The 20965-nt window shown below is 47.9% G+C and overlaps 5 protein-coding genes across 6 annotated transcripts; all 5 read right to left on the reverse strand.

The window, feature by feature from the left end:
• Positions 1-2925: 2925 nt before the first annotated feature.
• On the reverse strand, positions 2926-5095 carry LOC120951367 (myrosinase 1-like). The gene is made up of 5 exons (XM_040370040.2): positions 4988-5095; positions 4098-4891; positions 3711-4025; positions 3398-3636; positions 2926-3319 (listed from the first exon to the last, which is right to left on the reverse strand). The coding sequence occupies exons 1-5, from the start codon at positions 5025-5027 to the stop codon at positions 3070-3072; spliced, it is 1638 nt and encodes a 545-aa protein (XP_040225974.2). The 5' UTR covers positions 5028-5095; the 3' UTR covers positions 2926-3069.
• Positions 5096-6882: 1787 nt separating this feature from the next.
• Positions 6883-8881, reverse strand: LOC120951816 (myrosinase 1-like). The gene is made up of 4 exons (XM_049605117.1): positions 8732-8881; positions 8471-8669; positions 7839-8405; positions 6883-7770 (listed from the first exon to the last, which is right to left on the reverse strand). Exons 1-4 carry the CDS (start codon positions 8767-8769, stop codon positions 6928-6930), a joined length of 1647 nt encoding a protein of 548 aa, XP_049461074.1. The 5' UTR covers positions 8770-8881; the 3' UTR covers positions 6883-6927.
• A 415-nt stretch (positions 8882-9296) lies between these two features.
• On the reverse strand, positions 9297-11247 carry LOC120951725 (myrosinase 1-like). The gene is made up of 5 exons (XM_040370602.2): positions 11150-11247; positions 10875-11082; positions 10240-10812; positions 9611-10158; positions 9297-9529 (listed from the first exon to the last, which is right to left on the reverse strand). Exons 1-5 carry the CDS (start codon positions 11167-11169, stop codon positions 9361-9363), a joined length of 1518 nt encoding a protein of 505 aa, XP_040226536.2. The 5' UTR covers positions 11170-11247; the 3' UTR covers positions 9297-9360.
• A 469-nt stretch (positions 11248-11716) lies between these two features.
• Positions 11717-13946, reverse strand: LOC120950698 (myrosinase 1-like). 2 transcript variants are annotated; one of them, XM_049605118.1, is made up of 5 exons: positions 13576-13946; positions 13275-13479; positions 12738-13215; positions 12586-12674; positions 11717-12511 (listed from the first exon to the last, which is right to left on the reverse strand). In XM_049605118.1, exons 1-5 carry the CDS (start codon positions 13620-13622, stop codon positions 11810-11812), a joined length of 1521 nt encoding a protein of 506 aa, XP_049461075.1. In that variant the 5' UTR covers positions 13623-13946; the 3' UTR covers positions 11717-11809. The 2 variants fall into 2 exon arrangements, with proteins under 2 accessions (XP_049461075.1, XP_040224885.2); XM_040368951.2 differs by having other exon boundaries at positions 13275-13482.
• Positions 13947-14034: 88 nt separating this feature from the next.
• On the reverse strand, positions 14035-20752 carry LOC120950697 (myrosinase 1-like). The gene is made up of 6 exons (XM_040368950.2): positions 20228-20752; positions 16080-16302; positions 15435-16007; positions 15046-15357; positions 14586-14824; positions 14035-14518 (listed from the first exon to the last, which is right to left on the reverse strand). The coding sequence occupies exons 1-6, from the start codon at positions 20323-20325 to the stop codon at positions 14266-14268; spliced, it is 1698 nt and encodes a 565-aa protein (XP_040224884.2). The 5' UTR covers positions 20326-20752; the 3' UTR covers positions 14035-14265.
• Positions 20753-20965: the final 213 nt, after the last annotated feature.

Genomic DNA, 20965 nt, shown 5'->3' on the forward strand with positions numbered 1-20965 from the left:
GGATGAGTCATTTTAACAGATGTTCAATGTACTAATTCAGTAATTCAAAACTTTCTATCGCTTTCGATATTTAACTGACCGTTATAAAGCATGCATTTGTGGAATGTTTCTGTACTAATTCCATCGTTCCATTCCAAACATAAATTTGAATCTTCAATCAAATAAGTGACCAGTTAGAAATGTTAACATAACTCACTAAAACCGTGTATATAGACTTGTATGTTGATTACTATCACTGCTTGATTCGTAAGTTTGATATCTACAATAAAACACGATAAAAGCACAATTCTAACACACAGCTAAATTGAATAAACAATTAACAGTGCCCGTAAAAGGGAACATAAATAGCTTCAATCAAACCTCACAAAGAGTCACGTCCTGTCCGCGCGTGCAAAACAGGCAAGGCTCCAACATCGCCCCACTTTAAGGCAGTGAACAATAATGTCCATCTCGCCCACATCGTGTCGAATGTTCACTTCACTTCCACTGAAGGCACCTATTACAACGGCGCTTACCCTCTCAGCTCTACCTGTGTTGTTTGGGATTTCCTTTGTTATCGTTACACCGCGCACATTCCGCACCTGTAACGATAACAAAAACTCAACCACCTACCTACGTTTCTCCCACCGTTGTGCGGAACTTTACCAGCAATAGTAGGATAATTGACGAAAAAGGCGAAACGATTAAAACCGACCACCGCTGCTCCGGCTTTGTTTTCTTCCTTTCCATTTTCTAGGTCGCATCACTTCCGACGAAAGACCATGACATACAACGCGTACGGACATTGTTCCTGACCCCCCCTAGCCACTAGCTTTGTCCCGTTGGCACCGCCACACCACGACCGCCAGTGCGCTTTGTGCGTTGCGCATGGATGGTTGCGAGTTCGCCCGTTCCATCAACCGTTGCAATTGAATTGCATTCTAGTGAAGAGGAGTTTATGTTTCGAAAGTATTCTATAACCGGTTCCCGGGCCGCACCTTCCACCACCCACTGCTACTGCACGGCGAGTGGTAAAAACTTTTCCGCCATACAAAAGGGGTTGGCGATGGAGGCGCATGGTGTGGTGCAAACCGCTTCCCACGCCACGGCGAGAGAAGAGCTGCTACGGAAAAGGCTCCTGCAAATGCATTGTGCTGCGGTATGCGAGACGTACACGGATGAACAAAGACAGAACAAACACACACACACACACACATGCTTTTCATTCGACCGCTGCCGGGGTGAGTGCAATTTTTATGCTGTCCTCATTTTGTACCACTTCTTGCGGTAACAGAAACAATCACATTCGTCGCACCTCATTCGCTCAGACGACAACGCTAGCAAAACAACTGCTGTACTGCTACTGTCTTTTGCTACTGTTCTACAGCGTTCTGGAGAAGTCATCATCGGGTGCGAGGGTGATTCCGGAACGATTCCGGGTCTGTGGTTCCGGCACGCAATCGTTTGGAAACAACGGAACAACGAACAGCGAAGATGAACGCCCCGGATCGCACTGGTGAGATGCATTCGAGTGAAGTAACCGGACACATTGTTGCAAGGGTGGGCGAGCGTCTTGCAGTGGCAAGCATGTAAGACGCGTTCTGGATATGTTTTTCTCTTCCGCTTCACAGTGGGAAGTAAATGGTTATTTGTTCGCTAGTTTGCGGAGGATATTTACATTTTTTTTAAATAGGAAAAATAATAAAATAATGGAATGTTTCTTATGTTATTAAACAATCCATTAAAATCTTCTGAATTAAATTAAATATCTTCTAAAAAATATCACTCAACTTGGCTTCTATTCTATTTAGCCATCTGCATGGTTTTAGCACATTTATAATCCACCATACGGCCAGCAATAAAATAAAATTCTATATAAATTAATGTTTAATTAAGTGACATTTGAAAGACAATTTTTATATAAAATATCCACTCTTCACAATATGTCCCACACCTTACCTACTGTGCTGTACAGTGCAAAAGAAAGCATCGTCGTACGATTTGACGACTGTTACCGATACATTAGTTTCATCCATCAATTTGAGCGACATAAATGTTGTTTTGCATGTATACGCGCGCTTGCGTTGAGCTAAGGCGCGACACACGAACGCAACGAAAGGTAGTTTTCCAGACCGGAACTGTCCTACTTTGAGCCGGTGTAAGCATTGCAGTCGGTTGATGTTTTTGACAACAAAAAAATAGAGTTTTGGATAAAGATGTTGCACATGCTCTGACGATGCGAGGCATTAATCCTGTCGATGTTGGCAGAGATTCTTCGCCCAGCGTTTCAGAGTCGATAGGAAATTTATAGACGGTTATTTTTTATCTCAGGTTCACGTTCCATGGCACGTTCCACGTTCCTTGAACCAGTTCCGTTCCGATGCCATATTCATACAAAATTCCCAAAAACTTTTTATCACCATATCATACCTGTAATGAAATACTCATTGAATTAGACACTCATTGAGACGATTTACTAATTATACAGAATTGAATGTTCCACACATTTTCGATGATTTCAGGTGCATGTCTTTACCGACGACACTCCACAATCTCCAGTTCCTTTGCTGAAGACACACAACTAACATAAATGTTGTTTACCTCATTCTACCATTTTTTGAAGTCTGTTGTTTAAATTCTAATGCTTTCATCATGTGCTTCTTCTTTGCTGTACAGATCTAGTTCAACTAATTTGAATACACTGAACAGCTCCAAAAGCATGCATGCATATAACATCACATTGCATAACCTCAGGCGCAACAGCTTGAATTATTAAGAAACATGTACTGCGCCCCACTTACATGTAATTCTATGGCTCTAGACAAAAAAATAAGATGATGAAACGTGAATTAAAATCACTTGAAACAATCTTATAATTTTTATTAAACTTATAACAGATGTTATGGAGTAAAAAAAGTGTCTCACGAGTAAAAGACACACAAACTCTACAAAATCTATAAGACTTTCCTTTATTATATAGCTCCCACCAATCAACACACTAAATGATACTTTAACAATCAAGTAAAAAGTACTTTCCACTACAAACAAACGAACCCCAGCCCTAGCAGCACGCTTTTCACAGCAATCACCCTAACCAAACGTCGCGTAAATCCGTCGCCCAACAACCATCAGCAGGGCTGTCGAGGCAAACACGACCACGTTCGGCAGCACAGCAGTTCCATTCGCTTTAATGCCAGTCAAAAGCACATCGGGTTCGGGTTGATAGTTAAAATCGATCGTACGCGTTTTCACAATGCGTGCAAACACTTTCGAAGACACTTTGCCGTACCGGGTGCGCGCCGGATCGTCAAAATCAACGTAGTACAGGCCAAACTTTTGTCTACGGATGGAGGGAGAGACAGAGGGAAAGGATTATCTGTATGAATTGTTGGACACTTTTCCGTGCTAATAAGCTCACGTGTATCCATCGCGCCACTCAAAATTGTCCATCAAGCTCCACGCCACGTACAGCCGCACGTCACACCCATCCTCGATCGCGACCAGCACAGAGTTGAGATAAAAATTGAGATAGTGCACACGCTGCAGATCCTTCGTGCCCGGTCCGGACCCGATCCCGTTCTCCGTGATGTAGATCACCGGGCTGTTGTAGTTGTCCTTGATCCAGAGCAGCAGTTTGTGCAATCCAAAGGGCACTATCTGCAATGAAACAGTAGTCAGATACAGGGGGAATCTACAAAACGTCCTCTCCAAGTCGTCCCTCTCTCGCCTACCTTTATCCAGGAAGTTTCCTCCGCTACGGGCCAGTCCGGATCGGCCGACTCCACGACGCCCATGTCGTGCAGATAGGACGGTACCGGATAGCCGGCCGTGTTGTTGGCATCATTTTTCGACACCAGCGAGGTCGTGTACGTGTTCAGGGCGAAGAAGTCGGACGATCCGCGCAGCAAGTTAATTTCCCGCGCGGTAAATACCGGCAAACGAGACTGCGGAAAGCCTTGCGCTTCGCTCAAATTTCCAATGCGCTCCTTCATGATGGACGGGTAGTCACCTTCAGCACTGAAGATGGGATGCGCGAACCAACCAAGCTGTTGCAATACAAGCACAAACACTCATCTTGATAACCGACACGTTGGTTTGCTTTTTGCAACAACACTCACATGAAACTGTAGCTGCCAGTCGGACGCTTCCCGGTCATCTTCCGACAGGATGTGGGCCGGTTCGGGCCACCGTGCGTCCAGTGAAATGCCGATCTTGCCCTGCTGAACGCTCTCAAACGTGCTTCGATACAGCCGGACAGCTTCCCCGTGCGCTAGCAGTATGTGGTGGCCACACATGTACGCCGGCACGCCCGGGAAATCGTACCCCGGTGCCATCTCCTCCCTACCGTACCCATTCTCGCAAATATGCCACGGCTCGTTGATCGTCGTCCAGAGCTTCACCCGATCGCCAAAGCGGCTGAACGCAACGCGCACATACTCCCGGAAGTACTCCACAATCGCCGGGTTCAACCATCCACCGAGCTCCTGCAACCGCTGGGGCAAATCCCAGTGGTACAGGGTCACCATCGGCTTTATGCCATTCCACAACAGCTCGTCTATTAGCTTGTTGTAGTACTCTATTCCCTTCTCGTTCACGCTATTGCTCAATCCGGTCGGCATGAGGCGCGGCCACGAGATCGAAAACCGATAGTACTGTACGCCCAGTTCGTTCACCATTTCCACGTCCCGCTTCCACTGGTGGTAGCTATCGCACGCCACATCGCCCGTAGAGCCGTCCACAATCTTCGACGGCACGGTGTGCGACAGATGGTCCCAGATCGATTCACCCTTGCCGTCCTCGTTCCAGCCACCCTCGATCTGGTACGCCGAAGTACCGACCCCAAACTCGAACCCGTCCGGGAAGCGTCGCGTTATTTCATCTTGGCCAATGGCACCTGTCACCAGTAGCAAACCTGCGTAAGAAAAATTGAGCAAAACCCCCCCGGTAGGTAAAGGTAAACAACACTTTGCCATTATCGTAGCGCTATCAAACAATAAACCGCGCTTACCGAACGCAGCGAACGCTAAAGCCACCACACTACTTCGCATTACGACGACCTAACATAAAACCGTACCGGTAGAATCTTCACAACAGACTGAAGCGCCGGTTGAGCTTTGGAGCTGCGCATCGTCTTATCGGGCCGGTTTCACTATCAGTGGCAGTGAAATGTTGCGGCTCTGCTAAATCTTTTGCGATTGCGCGCACAGCATATAAGAAGCAATGGCAACAAAAAGCTGATCCCACCCAGGAACCTGAAGCTGATGTGTCTTACATGGCTTGTTGAGAGTGTTGAATCATACTACTGATTAGGCATGGGATGTATAAAGGCGATTAGTCTAGTGGCAGATAAGATGGATTTGCATTTTTTAAATGTTGGTCGCAAGAAGCTGCCGCATGTGAATGAACGATTTCGTGCGGGTCTGTGCGCGTGTGTGTGTGTGTGTGAGTGTACTAATTTCAAAATAGGTTAATAGGTCGATTAAAATGTACCCTCAAATAAAAGTAGAACGTTTGCGTTTTGTCCCAAAGATTAGAGCAGGGGTCGTCAAACTTGTCAATAAAAGTTGCTAGATTAAAGGCGTGTAGTTCGTGATAAACGGAAGCAAAGCAGATGTTTACTTCCTGTCGCACCAGCGATCACCAGGATCTACCCGTAGTGGAGCATCCGCTCCAAGATAACATTTTGGAGTATCAGAGCGATAGGTTTTAAGGAGGAGTTTAAGTTAGTCCAGAGTTGAAACTCACTAGCGATAGACTTGCTAGGTTGATTAAGATATAAAAAAATATTGTTTACAAGGCTCGATATGTCTCTCGCACAGCTATATAATTAGAACAAGGAATTCGTGGATCTGCGGTACTTTGTGGTAGGCTAACAAAACGCTATTCAAGCTATTGAACAAATACTAAATTTTTAATACAAACTAGTATCAAACATCTAAAAGTAGTGTCAAATTTTGTTAATTTGTTTGCACTTTCATAAACTGACTTAGGCTCTCTAGCTGCATTCAGATTAATTAGAAAAACTGGATTCAACATTTTGATACAACTTCCGAAATGAAAGCAATGGAAAATACGTTCTAACATAATTACCGCCAAGTGAGAAGTAATTTTGCTTATATTTCAGAAAGCTAATCGTTTCATGATTGAATACTTTCAAAGATTCTCATTCTCATATCAATGTTGTGCCAATTATGCAAACTCTTATTTTGTACTATAAATATCAACCAATGAGATTAAAATTAGAATTATTTTCACTTTATAATTAGCTAAACAATCATCATTAATTAACTTAACATTCATTCAGATATTCCAAACGGACAAGATGTGCCTAAAACAACCATAAACACTTATACAAAAATTGTCGTCAAAAAGTAACATTGATCAAAACGACGTCAAGAATGTACTGACCAATAATTTTTTTAGGTAAATTGACAATAATAAGACGAATAATTGTTTTAGTAAACACATTCCAATCCTCATATGTATGTTCAAGCCTAAACCACCATGCATGGATTACCTCCAGCAGATTCCCATATTTTCGCACTAAAATATTCTCTTTGAAACAGCAAAATTGGAAATATAAATTAACAAATAAAGGGGAGCTAAACTTGTCCAAAAGTCTGCGTATTATCCATTATTTTCCTTTTTAAAAGTAAAAAAAAGTTAAAACATTGTAGGCTTCTATGGAGATAATATTCGTTATGTTTTTAGTTGTTCTGCTCAAGCATATTTTGTTAAAGTTCCATATAATGTTTAATATATGTAAACCAAATTTTAAAACGTTTTCACGGGCCGCAGGACGTTGTCAATCCCTGCAATAGATAAATTTGGAACATCCTGGAGTTTGAACGCAATTTCTTTCATGTCTCTTGCTCCCACAAACACAAACTCATCCGCAAGTGATTATTTTTGCATTCTAAGTAACATTTACTAACTCTTTTACCCCTTTTACATATTCAACACAAACAGCATAAACGAAACAATGATCAGCAGCTTCGAAACTAACACCCCAGACGCCGTATCATCATCATCATCGTCATCACCCTGCTTCGTGGTAGTTTCCGCCCGCACCGTAGTCGTGGTAATCGTTTCCCCGGGCCCCGGTATGTACAACTCCGGCTCGGGCATATCGTCCGGATCGATCCACCGATTGCGCACAATGTTAGCGAACGCTCTGGCCGACGATTTTGCGTACCGCGTCAGCCCCGGATCGCTGTAGTTCACGTAGTACAGCCCGAACCGCTCGCTCAGCCCTGCCCGCCACTCGAAGTTGTCCATCAGGCTCCACGCAACGTATCCTCGCACATCGCACCCATCATCGATCGCGTCCAGGATGGCGTTTAGATAATCCTTGTAGTACTGCACACGAGCCACATCCCGCGTACCACCGAGATCACTGACACCGTTCTCCGTAACCCACACAGGAGGGTTGCCATACTCTCGTCGGATCCAGCTTAGCACGTTGTACATACCGCGTGGGTACACCTTCAACCAGGGGGAACCTGCCGATGGCCAGCGATCGTCCTGGAAATCGACCGTATTACGATCGTGATCGAACGATGGCACGCGGAAGTTGGCAGTGTTGGCCTCATCGTTCATGTACACCAGGTTGGTCGTGTAGCCGTTGTAGCCGAAAAAGTCCGACGAACCTTTCAGCTTGGTGAGCTCCTCCGCAGTAAAGGCCGGCAGCCGGGACTTCTTGAAGCCCTGCTGCATACTCAGATTGCCAATGCGATCGATGATCATTTGCGGGTAGTTACCGATATAGATCGGATGCATGTAGATCCCAAACTGTAGCGTCATATGACAAAAGAACATGATCAATGTTTGGAGACGTCTTCAGACATCCTTCTACCTACCAAAAACTGCATCGTGATGTCCGATGCTTCCCGCTGATCCTCCGACACTGGTTCAGCCCACGAACCGTCCACCGTTATACCGATCTGACCTCCCTGCGTCGGCTGAAACTCCTTCCGGTACAGATCCACCGCTTCGGCGTGCGACAGCAGCAAATGATGCGTGCACAGATAGGTATAACTTCCCGGGAAATCCAGCCCCGGTGCCATCGCATCATATTCGTACGGAAGACGGCAGGTTTGCGGCGGCTCGTTGAACGTTGTCCAGATCTTTACCCGATCGCCAAATCGCTCGAACGCAATCCTTGCATACTCGCGGAAATGGCCCACTATAAGCCGGTTCGTAAAGCCTCCCATCTCCTGCAGCCGCTGCGGTGTGTCCCAGTGGAACAGCGTCACCATCGGTGTGATGTTATACTTTAGCAGCTCGTTGATAAGATTATTGTAGTATTCCACACCTTTCTCGTTCACCTGATTGCTGATGCCCGTCGGGAGTATGCGACTCCAGGCAAGCGAGAAGCGATAGATATCGACACCGAGCTCTCGGATCATTTCCACATCACGGCGCCACTATAAGAGCACACGGAAAACACTATTCAAGATCTTCTCCAGTTAATCTTCTAACTCTAACCTACATTATGGTAGCTGTCACAGGCCACATCTCCATTGGTTCGGTCAGCGATCTTCTCGGGATAGTTGTGTACCAAATGATCCCAAATCGATTCACCCTTACCGTCCTCATTCCATCCTCCCTCGATCTGGTACGCCGATGTACCGACGCCAAACTTAAACCCTTCAGGGAACCGACGCTGTCCGTGTGTCAGCGACAGGGTGCTATTGTGTAAGAGATTATAGTAATGTAAGGACTCCAGTGCATACAACGCTCTTCCTTATACCTTATACACAGCAACGCCACACAAACGATCGTCCGCATCTTCACAACAAACACCACCTTCAGTGGCAACCTTCAAAGTTAGACTGAACAATGCGTCCTCTCGAACTGCTACTGATAAACCATTCGTTTCCAATGACCGAGTGGCTCAGTTCGAGGGGTGGCTCAACCATATCATACCTGTCCACCCCAAGATGCTATCATCCATTACCGGTCTATTACCGGTGTTTATAATAGGATCTCGCTTTCAATTGTGATCCGAAAGCGTCGGACCCGAAAAAGGATGATAATGTGCAGCTGTAAAACGATATGGGGAGGTCTTGTCTGCCACAGAACGTGCTAGACAGTTTGATAAGGCTTGAGATTATCATCAGTTTAAAAGTTACTTAAAGGGAACTCGATAGCAGTTCGCTGGAGGTAAGACTAATGTATTTAGGTATTTATTCCTTTACGTTTTGTGGTTCCTAGCTTACTCATTATGCATTGGACAAGGGCAATATATGTGAGATCTCCATTTGTAGATTAGTCTTCTCAATAAGTTCAAGACAACGTAATAAGTACATCAATAATTATAATACACAATCAATCATTTCCTTTATTCCAAACAACTCAGCACACGTTCCTAATCACTTCTTACAGCTTTCCCTGCGTCGGGGGAGGAATGAAAACGTCCGGCTGGGGACGATAATCGTAATCGATCTGGCGCGTCCTCACAATATTCGTCAGCACCTTGGACGATGCCTTCGCATACCGCGTACGTTCTGGGCTTTCGAAATCAACGTAGTAAAAGCCAAACTTTTCACTATTTTTGGAGGAAGAAGAGATATATGACGTAAGGGTAGAGCAATCTCCAAAATGGTTCAGCAAACATGGAAACACTTACACATATCCCGCCCGCCATTCGTAGTTATCCATCAGCGACCAGGCGATATAGCCCCGCACATCGCACCCATCGTCGATCGCATCCAGCACCGCGTCCAGATAGGTGTTGAGATAGTCGATGCGCATATCGTCCATCGTGCCACCGAAATCACTCACCCCGTTCTCCGTGATCCACAGCGGCGGGTTGTTGTACTCCATCCGGATCCAGTTGAGCAGCTTGCGCATTCCCCACGGGACGATGTTTAACCACGGAGAGGCTGCCGTCGGCCAGCTCGGATCGCGGAACCCAATCACGTTCGTGTCGTGCCCGTGCGAAGGCGTATCAGCCGGATCGTACACACCATCGTTCGCTTTCACCATCGAGCTACCGTACGTGTTGAGGCCGAAGTAGTCCGATGTGCCGCGGATGCGCACGATCTCTTCCGGCGTGAAGGCAGGCAATCGAGACGTCGGAAAACCCTGTGCCGCGCTCAGGTTGGCAATGGTTTCGCGCATCTCCTGCCGGTAGTCACCGGCTTCCGAGAAGATTGGGTTGGCGAACCATCCAAGCTATACGAATTGTGTTAAAATGTGAAATTAGCAAAAAAAAGCAACAACTGCTAACCAACTCCTAGTCCCAATGACACTTACATTGAAACGTAGCGAACGCTCAGCCGCGCGGACATCTTCCTCCGCATCCGTGGCCGGTTCGGACCAGCTCGAATCGAGCGTAATACCAATCATACCCTGCTGCACCGGTTGGAACACATTCCGGTACAGATGTACCGCTTCGGCGTGCGCCTTCAGCAGATTGTGCGCACAGTGGTAGGCCGGAATGCCGGGGAAGTTGTATCCCGGTGACATCGCATCGTTGCTGTAGGAATTTTCGCACGTCTGCCACGGCTCGTTGAAGGTGGTCCACGTTTTGACACGATCGCCGTACCGCTCGAACATAACACGCGCATACTCCGTAAAGTGATCCACGATCAGCTCATTCGTCCAGCCGCCCATCTCCTGCAGCCGCTGAGGTAGATCCCAATGATAGAGCGTCACCATGGGCGTGATGCCATGGCTGAGCAGCTCATCAATCAGGTTGTTGTAGTAGGCAATGCCGTGCTCGTTGATCTCGTTCGCAATGCCGGTCGGCATGATGCGGGTCCAGGCGATCGAGAACCGATAGATATCCACGCCAAGTTCCTTCACCATCTCCACATCACGCTTATACTGTCGGAGGTAGCGTTTCTCTGAGTGAGCATCACCGTAACAATGGATCAACCGTGGCTTACCAAGTGATAACTATCTGCAGCGATGTCTCCATTGCTTTGATCGAGAATCTTCTCGGGACTTTCGTGCGTTAGCCGGTCCCAAATCGATTCACCCTTGCCATCCTCGTTCCAGGCACCCTCGATCTGGTAGGAAGAGGTACCAACGCCAAACTTGAAGTCGTCCGCAAACCGACGCTGTCCGCAGACAGCAGTCGTTAGTAGTAGCACACTGTACCAGGAATACAACAAAGATAGTAAACACACGGAGTAACGAAATAAGAGCTCAACCCACTTACACCGTGCAGATGTGTTTCATGCTGGCCTCACAGTCAGACTGACCAATACCAACTGGTAGCTACATCGCTTTATTAAAACCACCTCTGCCTTGCCCCACGTAACGGAGCCGTCGTCGCCTATCATATCAGCGTAATCCCCTCGCACAACCCAATAATAGCTCGGTACCCCCCTCCAAGACAAAAGATACGCCCATTATCTCATATTAGTATCTCTCCGGCCATAGAGGGCTTCGGCCTTTATCTTCACAGCCGCGCTATTATCGCACAGGTACTGACCAGTTCAATCAATAAAGCTACCATCAATGGAGAACCCCTGTGCCGAAACCGGTCGGATCCTATCTCGGAGGGGTGTCTCGCACACGGGCACCATTGCCAATCGGTTATAATGAAGTCGTACAATCCCCGTGGAAACTATAGATAAGAAGACGCATCTATGCGGGGTGATATGCTTAATAGGACAATGGATCTATCGCTGCCTTGATGGACAAGATACGATGAGTTACGAGAAAGTTCGAATGCATCTGCTGATTGTGCAATGATAGCTAAAGGATGGACGTACGACACAGCTAGAATTTAAATTTTGTTGCAGTTTATTACATTAATTGCTGTACCTAATGCACCTTTACGTCTCGCTACAACCAATTATTAGACGACCTTTTGCTAATGATCTCCCGGAATCAACACATCTGGCTCGGGCAGATAGTCCGCATCAATCGAGCGCGTCTTCACGATGTTGGCGTACACTTTGGCAGACGTTTTTGCGTACCGGGGACGCGCTGGATCGTTAAAGTCCACGTAGTAAAGGCCGAAGCGTTGCGAATAGCCCGCACGCCACTCGAAGTTATCCATCAGCGACCAGGCGGTGTAGCCGCGCACATCACACCCCTCATCGATCGCATCCAGCACCGCGTCCAGGTAGGTGTTAAAGTACTCCACACGCTGCAGATCGTACGTCCCATCCACATCACTAACACCATTTTCCGTTATCCAAACTGGTGGGTTGTTGTACTCATCGCGTATCCACTTCAGCACACTGTACAACCCTTTCGGATACACCTTCAGCCAGGGTGAGGCAGAAGAAGGCCAGCTTGGGTCGATGTACTCCACCACGTCGCGATCGTGATCGAAGGATGGTTCGGGAAAGTTGGCCAGATTGTCTGCACCGTTTGCCGTTACCAGCCGGGTGGTGTAAGCGTTAAAGCCGAAGTAGTCGCTCGATCCCTTGATCTTATCGATCTCCTCCTGCGTGAATGCGGGCAGCCGGGACTTGTGGTAGCCCTGCTCGGCGCTCAGCTTGGCAATGCGCTCAATCATCGCTGGCGGATAGTTTCCGTGATAGATCGGGTGCATATAGATACCGATCTGAAGATAACGTGGCGAAAGATCTCCGTTAGTACATTATGCAATGCATCATTCGGGGCCTGTATACTACTCACATTGAACTGCATTGCCCGTTCTGCAGCCTCGTAGTCATCCTCAGAATTGGGCTCATGCCAGGCCGAGTCCACAACCATTCCAATCACACCTATCCGCAGAAATTCCCCAAATGAAAACCTCTGCATCTATTGTCCTCCCTCCTTCTACTCACCCTGTTGCGTCTCCTGGAAGAACGTTCTATACACATCGACCGCCTCAGCGTGGGCTAGCAGCACGTGATGCGTACAGAGATAGCTGTACACCCCCGGGAACTCTAACCCCGGTGCCATCGCGTCCTGCTCGTACGACTCCTTGCACGGTTGCTTCGGTTCGTTGAACGTAGCCCAGAACTTAACCCGATCGCCAAACTGCTCGAACGCTACCCGCGCATACTCCCGGAAGTACTCCACAATCTCCCGGTTCGTCCATCCGCCCATATCCTGCAACCGCTGGGGCAGATCCCAATGAAACAGCGTCACCATCGGGGTAATGTTGTACTTCAGCAGCTCATCGATCAGATTGCTGTAGTACTCGATGCCTTTCCGGTTCACCTCGTTGCTAATCCCAGTAGGCATGATGCGCGACCAGGCGATCGAGAAGCGGTAAAAGTCGACGCCAAGCTCACGTACCATCTCCACATCACGTTGCCACTGGAAATGAACCCCCGCAATCATGTTCACAGTGTCATCGGCAGTTCGTTCTCACTCACCTGATGGTAACTATCGCACGCCACATCACCGCTCGATTGGTCCGCAATCTTGTGCGGCTTTTCGTGCGTTAGCCGGTCCCAGATCGATTCACCCTTGCCGTCCTCGTCCCAGCCACCCTCGATCTGGTAGGAAGAGGTAGCGACACCGAACTGAAAGTTGGCCGGGAATTGACGCTCACCAAACGCCACCAACAGGGTGCTGCTGCTGCTGTAAGTAAAATTAAAACAAACCTCAGTTTACTGCGGAAAATGCAGGGTTTTTGCCACTGTTTTTGGTAAACAAATCCAATCGATTACGCACGCCAGCAGCAGCAGCAGCAGCATTCTCTCGACCCCAATTCGTCTCATCTTGCTAAGGAACAACGCGGGCCTTCTGGGTTGCTACTTCCAGCTGCGATTGCAATCTGCTACTGGAAGTCTCGCGATTTTTATAAACAAACACGGATAACCGATCGGTCGCTGTATCTCCCCTCCGTCATAGCACATCGGAACCGTTTTGTTAGGTAATCGTTATCAAGAACATGAAGCAAAAAAAGAAAAAAATGACTGATGCGCTTGCTTGCTGAGTGGATCTTAGTAGAGGCCGCGATGCTACCACGTCACCGTGTGCCCGATACCGTATCTCAAACTCCAATTTGTCAACGTTGGCTGCTTGAATAATTAAAACACACCTTCCCTTTCTCTCCCCCGCATCCTTTCCACAGTAACACAGTTGCACCCAGTGACGTTAGCGATAAGAAGGCGTGCGCCTTCAGCTGAGTTTCTGTATAATACTTTAACGTCTTTTTATTGGCATCGGCACATTTTCGTTATCAAATAGTTTTTTTCTCTCTCTCTCTCTTTCTCTTTCTTACACCTTAGCCTAACTATCTCACACGGCACACGCAGGGAGGTGGGTCATAAATAAATCTCTTACAACAAGTACAAGTACACGGCTTCAGTAAATCCGGGAGATCTCGATAGCTGGGCGCTTGGCAGGCCGGGCCGGGTTTCAGCAGCACAGTGCTTTGACTAGCGCACCCATCGTGGCGACCAGCAGGCACACCAACGGGACGGTAATGCTCAACCGGTTGCTGCCCGACTGGTACGGGGACGGGGGCAGAATGAACACCTCCGGCGTCGGCCGGAAGCTCCAATCGATCTCGTGCGTGCGGACGATGTTGGCGTACACCTTGGCGGACGCTTTCGGTGTGCGCGTCCGGTTCGGGCTGGTAAAGTCGACATGGTACAGGCCGAACTTTTCACTGCAAGTAAGACCGAAAAAGTTTTCAGTTTTAGAATTGCAATTAGATGGATGGAGGTTTAACTTACGTGAAGCCAGCCTTCCACTCGTAGCTATCCATCAGCGACCAGGCAATGTACATCTGTATGTTGCAGCCGTCCTCGAGCGCATCCAGCACCGCCTGCAGGTAGGAGTTGAAGTAATCGATGCGCTTCACGTCGTTCGTACCACCGAGATCGCTCACACCGTTCTCCGTGATGTACACCGTCGGATTGTTGTACTCGCGCCGAATCCACTTCAGCAGCTTGTTCATACCGGACGGCACAACCTACCCGCATGAGAGTGGGGAAGAGAGGAAAGAGAAGGTGTTAGATGATGTGATCGGTATGTGACACCAGCGTCCATCCAACATGACACTGAGCAGCAAACAATGTCACAAGCAGCGTCACAAGTTGTAAATTGCGACCATTAATCGCGCAAACGTGTGGGCCTTCACCGGGCATTGAAATCACGCCGTCTAATGCAAAACACCCGCCAGCCGATACTCACATGCAACCAGACGGATCCGCTCTTTGGCCAGTCCGGGTCGGCCGACTCCACGACGCCCATGTCGTGGTTGAAGGACGGCACCGGGAAGTTGGCCGTGTTGTTGCGATCGTTCTTGCGCACCAGCACGCTCGTGTACGAGTTGATGCCGAAGAAGTCGGCCGTACCCTTGATGCGGTCGATCTCCTCCTTGGTGAAGGTGGGCAGGCGCGATTTGGTGTAGCCCTGCTGGCGGCTCATCGCCGCAATCCGATCGATCATGACGCGCGGATAGTTGCCCGCCTCCGCAAAGATGGGATGTCCGAACCAACCGAGCTGGTAGAGGTTGGGAGATAAAAAGGGCCGCGTAAGCCACACTGTTCTGGTTTTGTTTTTGATTAGAAGGTACTTACATAGAATTGGGCCGCCAGCTCCGATGCCTCCCGATCGTCCTCGCTGTTGGTGGCCGGTTCCGGCCAGGACGTGTCCAGCGTGATACCGATCTTGCCCTGCTGCTTCGGCTGGAAGATGCGCCGGTACATGTGCACCGCTTCCGCGTGCGCCTTCAGCAGATTGTGCCCGCACAGGTACGCCGCAATGCCCGGGTAGTCGAGGGCCGGCGCCATAAAGTCTACGCCGTAGCCGTGCTCGCACACGTGCCACGGCTCGTTGATCGTCGTCCAGATCTTGACCCGATCGCCAAACTGCTCGAACGCCACCTTCGCGTAGTCGTGGAAGTACCCGATCAGCTCGGGATTCGTCCAGCCGCCCAGCTCCTGGAAGCGCTGCGGCAGATCCCAATGGTACAGCGTCACCATCGGGGTAATGTTGTACCTGAGCAGCTCGTCGATCAGGTTGCTGTAGTAGGTGATGCCCGCCTTGCTGACACTGTTCAGAAACCCGGTCGGCATGATGCGCGGCCAGGAGAGCGAGAACCGATACACATCCACACCGAGCTCGCGAACCATCTGCACATCTCGGCGCCACTGGAAAAAAACAGATTTTGCACGTGGTCTCGTGATTTTAGAGGGCATTTTTTGGAAGGCCGCAAAACTTACATTATTGTAGCTATCCGAGCTAATGTCACCGTTGCTTCCATCGGCAATCTTTTCCGGATGCTGGTGCGTCATCCGGTCCCAGATCGATTCGCCCTTGCCGCTCGCATTCCAGCCGCCCTCGATCTGGTACGCCGAGCTGCCAACGCCGAACCGAAAGTCGGACGGAAAGCGTCGCGCAAACTTGCCCTCGGCTGCCGGTGTCAGCAGTGCCAGCAGGGAGAAACTGTTCAGTGGAATGAAGGATGGGGAAGTTAGCACAAAATATGCAGATCGACAGGTTGACGAGATTAAGCCCTGTGCGTGTTCCGCGAACCCTTTCTAAAATGTGTAGGAAAAACAAACAGAACCGCCTTGTCGGAACGGTTCTTGGACAAGCGCGTTAATTGCCACCTGCGCGCTACTCTAAACGATGTCGGCTCTCAGCTGATCAATTATCGATCTAGACTGATTGAGGTTGCTGGGTGGACGGTGTGGGAGGTAGGGCAATTGAATAATCCCCTCCCAAATGGTCCGCGCGCCCCCGAGGGGAAGTAAATTAAATTTTACGACCCTCTCTTAAATTGATCGTAACTCAGGCGTAATGTAGGCTGGGGTGGACTTGAACGAGGTTGGATTGGAGCCTATCAAAACCTACCGCCCGACGAGAGTTGTAAACGCCATCCTACACACCGGGACGCCGCACAATTTGCATGCGCGTCGTATCGGTCAATAGAAATTTACAAACCAAATCAACAAGCTAAACGTTTTCTGCTCCCTGTATTTAGCCGGAGCCTTCAGTTGGGTGCGTGGTAACAGGTGCCGATCAGGTCTGTGAAGCCTTCATCCTGCTGGAGCTAAACTACAGCCGACAGATAAGGCACCGCGCGTTGCAATTGTGTCAGATAGCAGGTTGGACAGGTGATGAGTGGTACATAGCCCCTTTCTAAATTAAATTACTGCATAAAGATGCGGTTGCAGTCATCTAGTGCAAGTGTCATTGATTGATCGTTCGCAAGACACGCTACTGCTGCTAATGGGTTTTGTCTCTGGCTGTTGTACAGTCTGTCACTAATGCCATCACAGCAACAATTGAAGAGCTCCAGGCAAGGTTGTCTACGTTGGACGAGTGACATTCAGTAGCTTGTGATGGCATAATTAGCGAAGTTACTTTTTATTCGCCAAGAATTAATGATTCTTTAAGAGATACTGAACATCTAACACTGGACAACAGGGTATACATAAGATCGAATCTTCTGAAGTGTTGTTCTTCTGAATCTTCTGACGATTAAGTCTTAGCATGCAGGATGTTGTCTACATGAAAAAGATCACACAAAACAAAATTATACACATACACAGACACACTTCCGGCACAAATCACGATCATCTAGTCTAGTACCTTCTTAGTACGCCTAATTAGACACGAGCAGAGTACATTAACATCCTCCCGCTGCTTGTCGGTTTATGTAAGATCTCATTCAATTCGTGATCACGATCGTACGCGTGTTTATGATCATTCGGAGATGATGCAACAGGTAGCTCTCGATCGACATTCAGTGTCCGGTGTGTGTGTTTTTATTGAAGTTACCCCAAATCTTTCCACTCAGTAGGTCACCTGGGAGGGTGTTAATTAGCGGACGTAAAGCGTTGAAAAATCGATAATTGAACGTGCCAAAAGCTCACTGCCGGATCGCCGCCGGGACAGGAGGATTTCGCATTATTATGATGAGATCGAGAGTGGATTTAATTAGGATGTTGTTATGTTTTAATGATGTGGCGCAGCGTTCTGTTTTAATGGCTTTGTAATAAACATGTTTAAGCGCGATCATACTTTATTAATTTATGACCGTTTGTTTATTGCGATTTTGTTTTCGCATAAACAAGCTGCTTAAACATCTCATTGCATAATGAACAAGTTAACGCATATTCCAGAAAAAAACAGTGGTGAAACATTGCAAAAAATTCCTTTTCAAGCATACCAAACCACAGGTCGTGGTTGCATGTCGCGAGATAATGCACATCCATTAAACACATTTTATGATTTACATGCATTTCACCTTCGAAATGCGAACCTGCTTTAGCGACAGAGTGCAACCTCATCTCACCCGCACAAGGTAAGTGTTCCAAACCTGTTTCGGTTGATTGGTGGTGTATTTTTATTGGTATTTACCGAATGGAAGCAGAGGAGCTGTATGCTACTATCCTACTGCACGGTAACACAGCCTGAGCTTTATATGCGCCGGGAGCCATTAATAATTTTACCGCCCCAGGCAAAATGTTGAGTTGATTTGTCTATTCACCATTCGCACCAGGTGTTCTGGTTTTTTTTTCAACTTGATTTAAATCGATGCTTATGCATGAGCCAGTCATGTTCGATGTGGGTTAATTTATTATTTATTGATTTTTAATTTATTCGCAACACTCTTCATATTCGAGGTGTTGTGTTGCTTTTTACTTCTTGGTGATCATGAAGGTGGCAATCTTTTCCCGTGATACTTCACAACATTGTATAGATGTATAATTTGACATGAGCACACACAAAATTAATTTTAAAAAATATCCAATAAACACCTTGGAAAATCCAATCGGAGTTCCAAAAAAAATCCAATCATTTGCAATTATCCCATTCGGCAATTATTGATTATCGGTTCCGATACCGAACCGGTCGCAGCATTGGTGCTCGCATTGAGCCGATTACCGCCGACACCTAACCATGACATTTCTTCCTTCGGCTATGATTAATGACCCGACAGAATCGAGTAGAATGAAGGGGAGGTGATGCTAGTAATTGAATAAATCACAAAACATGCCATCGATTACCGTCTGCTTACACCCAGTTTGAGTTGATCTGTTTGCATAACATTGGGTTCGGATTGTCGCACTAAACCTTGCACAAGGTGACAAAGCGCTTCCCACCGTCATGTTTGGGACCCTGAACCTGACACACATACGGAGCTGAAATATCGAGGAGCTAATCCATCTAATTCTGCTGGATTGTGCACAGACTAGACCACAGACTCCGACAGCTGAAGGAATGTGTCATCGCGTTTGCATGATGTCCATCAAGAACTTGAGCGGGTTGAGCGGTCGGCGACGGCGGTGGCTTACTGTTTTCATCCACCGATTGCACAACGCGGACGTAATTGATTTGTTTACTTCTACGCTCCGGGGCAAACGCTTGGTGGCATGCGCGACTAAAACAACATAGTAGACGCCAACGGAGATGCTCTGTGATCGCTAAAACGAGTGAGGTTAATTGCAGACAGGCACACACGCGCATTCTATCCTATATCCCAACGAAGTTCTTTAGGCATCTGAACTCAATGTGCTCTTCTATGCGCAATTAAGCTTAAGCGTGTTGCTTATTATCCCCGGAGGCATTTACGACAGGGATTTCCCCGCTCTTTTGCCGAACATTTCCCATACTGTGCAGTTTGTGGGTTTGTGTACTCTCCTCCGGTACCCAATCAACACTGCTGGTGAAAGGCAAACACTCCTCAACCGGATCCACGTCCGTAAATGGAAAGGAGGGTATATTAATTCGGCGGCGAGGGTTTTTAGTTTATGGCGCATTGAAGTTACTCTTTTGGACGCATTGAAGTTTTGTTTGCGGACGTTTGGCGTTTGGATTCACGCTAGAATGGGTTTGTGTGGTTAATAAAAGCTTCATATGCACTGATGCATAATACCGCGATTTGCCATTCCATTGCAGAGGAGTTATTAGAAAAAAAAACCTGATATTCCAATGCTAACTTCAGACGAATTCTTCATTGTAAAGCCCAACTTCAAAGCACGAATGTCCCACTCCATAATATCCAATAATTTTGCTGTCTAATTCACCCGACTGACCCATTCACAAATCCATCCCAAAACACACGTGCCGCCCAGTTAGTACCCATCACAAGATCACACGGCACAGATCATGGTCAAATGCGCCCGAGCACGATCATTCAAAAAACGCCGCTCATGAGGTACACGTGCGCGTACGCACAGCACACGCCACACACGCCCGAACTTGACTCCAATTCGGAACGCGCACGTAGCACACAGCCCTGCCCGAGACCCTCGCTTAAATCCCCCCCACTTCTTCCCAAACCGTTCATCTCGCCAATCGCCATCATCAATGTCGAAGCTTCGGCATCAATCGTACGCCACCTGCTGCTACCACTTACACTGCTACTAAAACACCTGGGAACACGACACTGCTGCTACTACTACTACGGCTGTTCGTCGTCACTGCCATTGTTTGCTGCTGTTTTGCTTTGCGCATTACGTACGGTGACCCCAATCCAGTTCGTTACGATTATAAGCTTATGGTCGCGGGGTCTCTGTATATTTGCACTTAAAACACTTTTTTTCTCACAAAAGTCTCTCTTTCTAAATTCACTGCTGCACAGCGAGTCTTGTTTTACTCTCAAACCTTGCGCGCTAACCGGACGAGACACCGAAGATGTCCCACCGCACCGTGTTCCGCGGGGTAGTTTGTTTTGAACTTTCAACACTTTGTTTGAACTCAAAATCACGATCACACACTACCGCTACCTAAAATACACCGCAGGGAACACCTCCGTGACGTGCAAGAGGATTCCGCTCACTCTCGGTGTACACTACTGCCGATGTGTGTGTGTGTGAGTGATTGTGTTACGCATGTGCGCCCCGTACAGGTGAGCAGAGAGACTAACCGATCGCAGCCTCCGGTGGCTCGTATTTATATATTGGACCGGTCGGCCGCCCAGTTGGTCGTTCGGGGTTTGTCGCGCGAGCTGGAAAAACCAGAATGCGCCGGTTTGGCGTCCGCGAGCGCACAATGTGTTTGGTACCACCACTTCACCACCCACCAAAAGCCTACCTAAGCGCAGCCCAATTCTCCAATGTAAAGCGATCGCGCCGAAGTTCGATTCGGGGCTTTG

Source organism: Anopheles coluzzii, chromosome 2 (assembly GCF_943734685.1).
Source record: "Anopheles coluzzii chromosome 2, AcolN3, whole genome shotgun sequence".
Lineage (NCBI taxonomy): Eukaryota > Metazoa > Arthropoda > Insecta > Diptera > Culicidae > Anopheles > Anopheles coluzzii.